General features: G+C 41.9%; 1 protein-coding gene across 1 annotated transcript; it reads right to left on the minus strand.

Annotated features, from left to right (window-relative positions):
• Positions 1-801: 801 nt before the first annotated feature.
• On the minus strand, positions 802-9,231 carry LOC136496362 (uncharacterized). The gene is given in 8 exon segments (XM_066492019.1): positions 802-2,023; positions 3,565-3,636; positions 3,855-4,040; positions 4,123-4,213; positions 4,526-4,542; positions 4,544-4,681; positions 6,391-6,469; positions 8,357-9,231. Coding segments are annotated over 8 exon segments (1,863 nt in total). The 5' UTR covers positions 8,818-9,231; the 3' UTR covers positions 802-1,204.
• Between the last annotated feature and the right edge of the window lie 227 nt (positions 9,232-9,458).

The following is a 9,458-nucleotide window of genomic DNA, read 5'->3' on the forward strand; positions in this document are numbered from 1 at the left end:
TTTGTAGGAGGGATGAGCACGACGACAGATAACGGTAAGCCTAGCTTCTCTCCTCCCCATCTTCTCTTTCTCCGGTTATTTCTCCCGAGCACGAGTGAGAGGAGCAACGGCTCTAGATTTGTGGGGCTTGACTCAGATAGGGGAAGGATTTCAACTCAAATCAAGGAAAGGAAAGTCTGGATTTATACTGTAGCATGTGGTCACTGTAGCTCTTTCGCCAGCCTTCGTGCCTAAAACACCTTTGTCACCCAAATTCTAGACAAAACCTGTGGCTCAAACATATTCAACGAGCCCTATGCGCCCATAGCCTCTGATCATCCATTTAAATGGATAAATAAGTCAATTTTTGAACTCCCTTTGAAGCGCTCGGTTGGAACTTACAAAAAAAAAACTTAATCAATCTTTAAAACACATATTTATTCCCTATGTGTTCATGGGTGTTACAGTAGTTCAATTATTTGGTATTATAAATAAATATATTGGCTCTTAAGTACAAAAATTGATAAACCAAGAAACTTCGAAAGTAAGAAAAATCTGACTTAGAATAGATTAAACATAGAATGAAGGAAGTACCAAACAGTAAAGCACGCCCTGGTATAGCGAAACCATTGAAGCACTAGCAGCCACCAGTGAAGCACTAGCAGCATTTGACGTAAACAAGGGAAGTGCATAAGCAGATTCAGACTGTGAACCCAAACAAAAAAAAAACAAATTAGAGGGAATATGACATGATATGATCATTGTAATGCATTGACGTAAACACAGAAAGTGCATAAGCAGATTCAAACTAACCCAAACATAAAATCAAAGGGTATAATGGCATGATGTGATCATTATAGTTTGATTGTTTGATCCTCGTTTACTCAGCAGCCTTCTGGCTAGACAACTCACTGTGTCAGATGAAATGAAAAACACAACAAAACTGTGTACAAAAAAGAATGTAACCCCAAGACTGAAAACATATCCATAAATCAAGTATACATCTAATGTCAATAAAGGCAAAAAGAATATCCAGGACCCTTGATAAAAATCACACATTAAAACATCACTCATTTTGACGGGAAAAAAAACCATGTACTTGAGCGATTCCTTTTTGCAGGGCATGAACAATCGGGAAGCTCCAAGTGGCTTGCTCTGAGCAGATTCTTCAGGAACGGGGTTATGAGCAACATAGCTAGAGTGACTGGCGCACACATCCACTGTATCAGACAATACTTGGAACATCTCCAGCCCAGCTACAAACAGCTCGTGGCCACCGTGTCCTAATGCAGTCCACCAATGGTGCGTGCTGATTAGTCTGAACTGGGGGAGCTAGAGAAAGAATACTGTCATCCTTGCTGCTGCTGGTTGATGCGCTTACAATATCAGCCAGATACTCATCTTGAGTCCACCTTGGGGGGACAGTGACATTTAGCTTGCATAACCTGGGTCTCTGTATAGGGGATGAGCCACCTGCACTTGCATTCCCATTCAGCACAGACTTGGCAATTCCATTGAAGTGGAAGATGGTGAATTGCTTCTTGCCCATAAGGCCAGTTGGATCCTTCATGCCTCCGGCCCTTTTATCCAACTGTAGCAATGCCTGCCAGAATTCACTCCATACTATAATGCCAGCATTACAAAGGTCCTCGAGTTTATCCGAAGGAAAATTTATGTCAGTATCCCTGAGGACTTGTTGGAAGCCCTCAACGCTGATAAAGCCTCCACCTCCACTTTGATCTTGGGCATCGAAAGCCCGTCTTATTTTTGATTCGCGCTCTTCCAGCTCATTCTCCTCTTGAACGTTGGGGTTCAGGGCAAAAAGGACAGTGTAGTGACTTTCACTTCCCACAACCCATATTGGCCACTTTGGGCACTTCAAGTACTGACCAACCTTGCAGAGATTTAGTGATTCCAGGAGGGTAAGAAAACCAACTTCAACACTGTTTGGTATGCCCTTCAAGGACATGCCACCACCAAGGTCCATCTTGCCATCAAATACATTTGGAACAGCCTCTCCACAGAGTAATAAATTCACAATTTCCTGAAAAGAAAATTAAATCGCTATATCTTATTTGACCAGAATTGTATTAATAATGATGAACAATGTGGAAAATAAATAGAGAATAAAATGTTACTATATTTTAATAAACATAGTACTGGCAAATAATATCTTATATCTGTTATGACATTTGTTCGAACAAATGATGGTAACACAGCTTATTTCCCGATTAAAATAGGATTTCATCAAGGGTGAGCCTTGAGCCCGTACCTCTTTGCTTTGGTAATGGATGAGGTTACCAGGAACAATCAAGGAGATATCCCTTGGTGTATGTTGTTCACTGATGATGTAGTGTTAGTGGACGAAAGTCAGGCGGGAGTAAATAGGAAACTAGAGTTGTGGCGGCAGACCCTTGAGTCAAAAGGTTCTAGATTAAGCAGAACTAAAACCAAATACATGAGATGTGACTTTGGCGGAGCTACACAGGAGGAGGGAGATGTGAGTTTGGAAGGTCAAGTAGTGCCTATCTAGGATCGATGTTACAGAGAGATGGAGATATTGAGGCGGATGTTAGCCATAGAATTAAAGCAGGACGGATCAAGTGGCGACAAGCTTATGGCGTTCTTTGTGATAAGAGAGTACCACAAAAGCTAAAAGGCAAGTTTTACAGAACGACGATTAGACCGGCTATATTGTATGGAGCATAATGTTGGCCTACAAAGATTCGTCATGTTCAACAACTGAGTTTTGCAGAAATGCGTATATTGCGATGGATTTATAGTCACACAAGAATAGACCGAGTTAGGAACGATGATATACGTGACCGCCTAGGGGTAGCACCAATTGAAGAAAAGCTTGTCCAACATCGGTTGAGGTGGTTTGGCCATGTCCAAAGGAGACCATCAGAGAGGCACCAGTGCATTGTGGAGTCCTAAGCCTAAGCTAATAATGTGAGGAGAGGTAGAGGTAGACTGAAATTGACATGGGGGAAGGCAATAAAAAAATATTTGAAAGCTTGGGATATACCTAGAGATTTATGTTTGAATAGGAGTGCTTGGAAAGCAGCTATTGATGTGCCTAAACCGTGAACTAGGGGCTCTTGGCGGGTTTTAACTCTAGCCTACCCTAACTTGTTTGGGACTGACAGGCTTTATTGTTGTTGTATCTGTTATGACATTTAATATTGACATATCCAAGAGAAGCCACATTATTAACTGCTATGACATGTCTATGTCACATCTGCTAAAGAAAATACTCCATCTCAAAATATAAGGTGCAGTTTGACTTTATGCGATCTTCTAGGTCACACTTTGACCGCGGATTTCTCTTTTACTCCCTCCATCTCAAACTATAAGTCATTCCAACTTTCGTGACGAGTCAAAGCATCTCCAGTTTGACCAAATTTATATAATAAAAAAATAATATTTATGATACCAAATAAGTATCATTAGATTCTTCATTAATTATATTTTTATAGTATACCTATTTGATGTCATAATAAGATAACAAAGTTTGAATTTTGAAATATGTGCAGCCTAATGTTTTGGGACAACCGAGTATGTTTATGACAATGATATCTATACCTGTGAAGCATGGCCAAATGGAGCAGTGACCAATGGCTGGCTTGGATCATCCCTGTCTGCTTGGATATCTTCCTGTACTTAGAAGGACAATCATACATGGTCAGAAAATGAAGATAGTGTTGACATGGTTCAACAAACAGGTTGATGGGCACTTAACAAATGAAAACTTTGTTTACCACTACAACTTAAGATTGAAAAACTTTGTTTTCGACTAGAACTATAAGATTGGGTCAAGAGGGGACAATCCTCATGAAAGCAAGTTGAGAACTTAAGTACTGATAAACACATACCAATCCTCGTGAAAGCAAAGCAGAGATAAGAAATAGCATGGCTCCCAGTCGACTTTCAAACAAAGGAATGTTAGCCAAAAGGGTGTTGAATGCATCCTTCCTTGAAGTAAATGTACTTGTTCTAAGAACTTTCTGCAGATCCATTGCTGATTCGACAGAAAGATCTTCCAAAACTGCATCGATTTTCTGCAATAAGTTTCATAAGAGCATTAGCCACATCCAAATAATCAAAGCTTATAATCAACTGATCACCACCACATCCACTTACTCCACGATTGGCACACGCAACAGATGCTACAATAGCTCTTTTTCCAGTTCCACATAAAAAAAGAATCTCCACCATAGCATGAACCAATGCTCTACAAAGAACATCATCAGTGACAGTTATTTAGCTTAAAGAAAAATATCAAGTGTACATTGATGTATATCCAATGGAGTGTATAATATTATTATATAACACAAAACAGATATGGAATCATTTGCTCTCTCCAACAAATACATGTATATGGTTTCTGTAGAGTAATAATTCAAAAATTGCGTGCATTCATTGAATCCAAAATGCCAATATTTTAGCATTCCATAAGAATAGTGGCTCGTACAAAACACTTAATAAATAAATAATGACATTAAAATACTGAAATCAGCACCATTTGTAAGGAACGAGAAACCACCTTGTCTTTCTATCATCAAGTCAGGGACGAAAAATCATCCCCTGCAGCAAAAGAACTCTGATAAAAACGTCTTTGTCCCAGAGTATACAGCGGGTTACTAAACTCTGGATTACTCAAGTCATCAGAAAAAAACAGAAGATATTTAAGGACATAAGCCTGCAAACCAATTATAAGCTACCATCAGAAATGTTAAGCTTGCAGAGAGCAAAAGGAATTTAGCAACAGGCAATGAAGTAGATAGTTAGATTATTGAAAAACCAAGAAACTTTAAATCAGATGGGGACTTCATGCATACAAAAGGGTATATATTTGATAAGCTATCTTAGCTTTTTTTTTAAAAATTGATGCAACAATTGGAAACACCAACCTTATCTCCTCAAAGCATGTCTTTCTGGACTTCAGATTATAAAAAAAAAAAAAAGGATTTCTTTCATCAGGATGGCTCTAAATGATACTACGAAGTTGAAAGAAAAAGATTATACCAATGTGAACGTTCTTCAAGGTAGTTAAGCCAAATGATTTTGGTGTTGCAGCTTCCACTTGGCAGAAGGGGAATATTAGCAGTTACCATTTTATCAATTTAAATGATATCTAGAATAGCATTGATAACACATGGTCAGAAACTAGAAACAGAACCTTAGAAGTTCACATTTTAAGGCACAAATGAAAGTTTGAGCAGAAGATCAGGGAATGGAAGCTTTCTGCCCCCAATATATGCCACAAACTACATTCAAGTAGTTAGAACTAGGAAAAGTGTAAGATGCACCGATGGTCCTTAAACTTGTACCTACTCCCTGAAAGCTTACAAAATGAAGATTTTGGTACCTTAACTTGTTAAGTGTGATACTTGAGCTTCAGATCTCCTTAATTAGCAAGTACCTACCTATGTTAATGCTGATTTAGCAGTTCTTGAGGCAGGCTACAGACAGAGTAGGCAAGCATTTGAACATCAAGTGGCACACTTAATAAGTTAAGAACCAAGATCTCCATATTAAAAGTTTAGGGACCTAGATAGCACCACTAAAAAGTTTAGGGGCCTAGATAGCACCGGTAAACAATTTCATGAGCCACTGGTGAATTTGACCCTTAAGAAAATGAAGGAATGTTTTCAAAGAGACCTTAGGATGGGATAAGACACCTACACATGTCCAGGAAATCTTTGATCAGTTTATAGCCCTTCATGACAAGAATTATCAGATTAAACTTCTTATTTTTTTTCTATTGTGATGTGGGGAATTTGGACAATCCGAAACAAAATGGCAATAGAAAAACGTTTTCTGGGGTCATCCAATCAGGCTTTTTATAAGATCTTTGCTTTATTGTATAAATGGTGCAAACTAATGAAGGGGGGAGATGTCAAGATCTTGGAAAACATGGTCGACAAGGTGAAAGAGTGGAATTTCTGGCAGCAAACTGAGAATATGGAGATTGAAGGGATCATCTAAAAAAATTTCTGTGTGGGGAGTGAAACTGTTCTGTGGTCTGATCTATGTGTTTGCTTTGCTCTCTTCTTTGGAACCGAAGGCCTTGAAGCACCAGGAAGGAGGGCGCTATCCTGATGCCGATGGAGTTGCAGAAAGGAGCATCATTAGTTTTTCCTTTTTAGCTTAGTCTTCTCTGGGTCCTGTGGACCTGTTACCTTTTTAGCTTGCGAAGGTCGTTTGCTTGCTTGTAGCAAGTCAGGGGTCTTCTATCTAAGGTGTTCTTGTTTTTTCTCTGTTTTGGCCGGTGTTATGCACGGCGCTTTCAGGTTTCTATGCTTTCGTTGTAAGCTGGTATCCCCAGCCACTATGTATCGGATACTTGTTTGCTTTATAGAAGCAGGGTTTACCTCTGTCAAAAAAAAATGAAGGAATGTCACATACCTGCACGGTTGCTAAGACACCACAAGGACCTCCTTCATGTTGTACAAGCCCCATAGTTGTTTCTGGGTCGGAGCTAAACCTGCAGTTGTTTTAAACAACAGTAAGACAAAGAAAAATATCTGTCCTTCAGTTCTTGTAGTGAAAAGCATAATATGTTTGGCACTGTTTTTATATCCAAGCAACTTTGTGCACATGCAACAAATAGTGCAAGATTGTAAATGTTGGTACTTGGTACTTGGCCTTGTCCTTGTCAATCCGAAGAAGTTTCTAGTAAATGACTAGAGCAAGCCACAGCCCACGATGACAAATAAATTAATTATAGCACCTTCTTGTGTTCCCTAAGCAGGGATCATGACATGAGTCTACATTTGATCTATCATTAGCACCAAGCGCCATTTTACAAAAACACTTGTAACATCTGTAACAACAAAATATACACATCAAACAGTTTCTTTGGTCTGTGAAGACAATCCATGGTAGGCCACTAGCCATCCTTGTTTAAATGTTACCAAACAACATTCAAGATGCTTCGGTTAACTTCCCTATATCTTTTGCTCTCTCTAGGCTCCAGAACCATAATCCTAGATATACAAAAACTAACTCTATCAAAAGGTGTTGTTGACTTAGAACCTAAAATTGGTGTGCCAGGACCTTCATTAATATAAAACAGCTCTTTACTCAATATACTTCGGATAAAATATCACCAAAAGAAAATACAGAAAATTAGAAATGCTACTTTGAAAACCCTAACTCTGGTCTTCAGAAACACTAACAGAGTTGCCTTGAACATCTCACGTTAGTTTGAGCTTGCTAGCCCAAGAACCTTGTCGGGAACTATCAAGCATGGCCTTGTGCTCCAAGATCATATTCAAAGAAGGAATCTTAAACTAATAGCAGCTCATACATCAGGAACATATTTCCAGATAAGGGAAGTGACAGCTATAAGTCTTGTCCTTATCTACTTAGGATACTTATCTAGAGTAGTTAGTGACTGTGTCAGCCCTTATCTTTATCCCTAGCATCTACTTTAGCATCTCTAGAATATGTTGTAGCTTTCTTAAGGCTCAAGCAAGCTATCCTATATGTATCCCTAACCTGCCATAGTTGTGGCATGGCTAATGAAATCTGAAATTCAGCCCCAAACCTGTGTTTTGGTTCTAACAGGAAGGAGGCTAACGAAAAAAATGGAAACCATCCAACGTAATCACCTTTATTAACAGAATAAGAGATACTAGGCACATAGTAATTGTGATGCAGAGAACAATAAAAAAGGGCAAAGAAGTAAAATCAGTTTCCATTCGTGCGGACACCGTGTATTTGCAGTGATACAAGATAAAAATATTAAACTAATAGCAGCTCAGTAAGTAGTCCATTACATACTGCAAACAGGAACAAAAATTGCCTTTTTTTTACAGTACTAGCCTATATAAATGCCGATGCAGTTAAGGGCAAAGCAGTAACGTATGCGTGCCTCATACTTTAGCAATGCAGGGAGTGGTTATTGACATGCAACAGCTCTGTAAGTCCTAGACTTTAGCGCAGTTAAGCATTACTACATGCCAATGGTAGAACCATAACAAATCTCAGATACACACACCCTTCAGCCATTGTCGCAAAACTACACAGGAACAACTACTGCCCCTAGATTATTAGACTGTCACCTCACCATCCTTTCACCACCAAGCAATATAAATACTCAGTCCTCGTGAAGATTGTAACAGAGGTCTCAACACCCATCAGAAACACAAATGGCATGAACAAGCAAACTGCATTCTTGTGACAGACCACAGACTAGCTACATCTTCATCGGAACAGAAATATACTGATCAGAGTAATGTCTTATTACTTTATTAGCTCCAACAACTAGATGAAAGCTACAATGTCCACCAAAATCCATATCTACAAGCAAACCAAGCCATAGCTTACACGCATAAGGAAGAGACAGTAGCAACTAAAAGAACCTCACCTTATGCCCTGATTACTCCACTGCGCCAAGACCGTCTTTGAAACCCCTCCCCCAAACACCATTGCCCACAGATTCTCAGCGACATCTGGAGGCAACTCCTCCCCTTTTTCTTCCTCCTCCTCCTCCACCTCCTTCGCTTCCTCCATAGATACGCCAGCTTGTTCCGGCTCCTCCTCCTGCTCTTTGGTGGCCTCCAGGGCGGGGGCTGCTGGCTCCTCCACCACCGGCTGCGGAGAAGACCGCGCCACCGAGACGGCGGCCGGTGAGGCGGCGGCACGGAGGCGCTTCTCGGCGGCGGCGGCCATGAGCTCACGCTGCTTCCGGCGCGCCTCCGCCTCCGGCGACTCCGCAGCGGGGGGCGGGGGCTTGCTGCGCTTGGGCTCGGGCTGCGCCGGCGGGGAGCCCTGGAGGCTCATGCGGAGCGCCATCTGGAGCTCCTCGTCCTCCTCCCGATCCCCCATTGGAGCAGCTCACGCCGAGACCTAGCCGGATCGATCCGCCCCCAAACCCTAGGGCGGGCGGGCCGGGGGTTTGGCGCCTGCGCCTCGGGCCCCGTCAGAGGCCCCGAGCGGGGAACAGGGTAGCGATGCAACAAGAGAATGGAATCTGGGCGCGGGGCATCGGGATCCGGGAAGTGGCGGCGGCTGACGCGGCCAAAGTGGCGGCGTATTTGTAGGGGCGGGGTCGTCTCGTCGCGGCGACGAGGCGACGGGACGGGACCGGACGGAGGCGGTCGGGGTGTCGGAGATGCGAAGGCCGAAGGACTCGTCGGGACGGGTCCTCCGGGGACTGCGCTCCAACTCCAACCGAGCTCCAGTCGTCTCCCGGGTATCTACGATGACGTGTGAGGACGGGTTATGCTGGTCTTGTCTTGTAGTCATGGCGCATGGGATAGTTTTTCTTTCGGGTAACGGTGAAACGGCTGCAGGAGTCGAGTGTCAGCTTCTTGCTTCGGAGTTTGGGCCGGGAGCAGGGGCGGATCCAGAGACGAGTCACCAGGGGGGTAAATAATCTCTACCACTAAAAATCATGCATCCATATACTAATAATAGTACAATACATGTTGTTTTGGGCTGCTCATTGAAGAGCTGCTCCTTGTATT

The sequence above is a fragment of the Miscanthus floridulus genome, chromosome 12, assembly GCF_019320115.1.
Source record: "Miscanthus floridulus cultivar M001 chromosome 12, ASM1932011v1, whole genome shotgun sequence".
Taxonomy (NCBI): Eukaryota; Viridiplantae; Streptophyta; class Magnoliopsida; order Poales; family Poaceae; genus Miscanthus; species Miscanthus floridulus.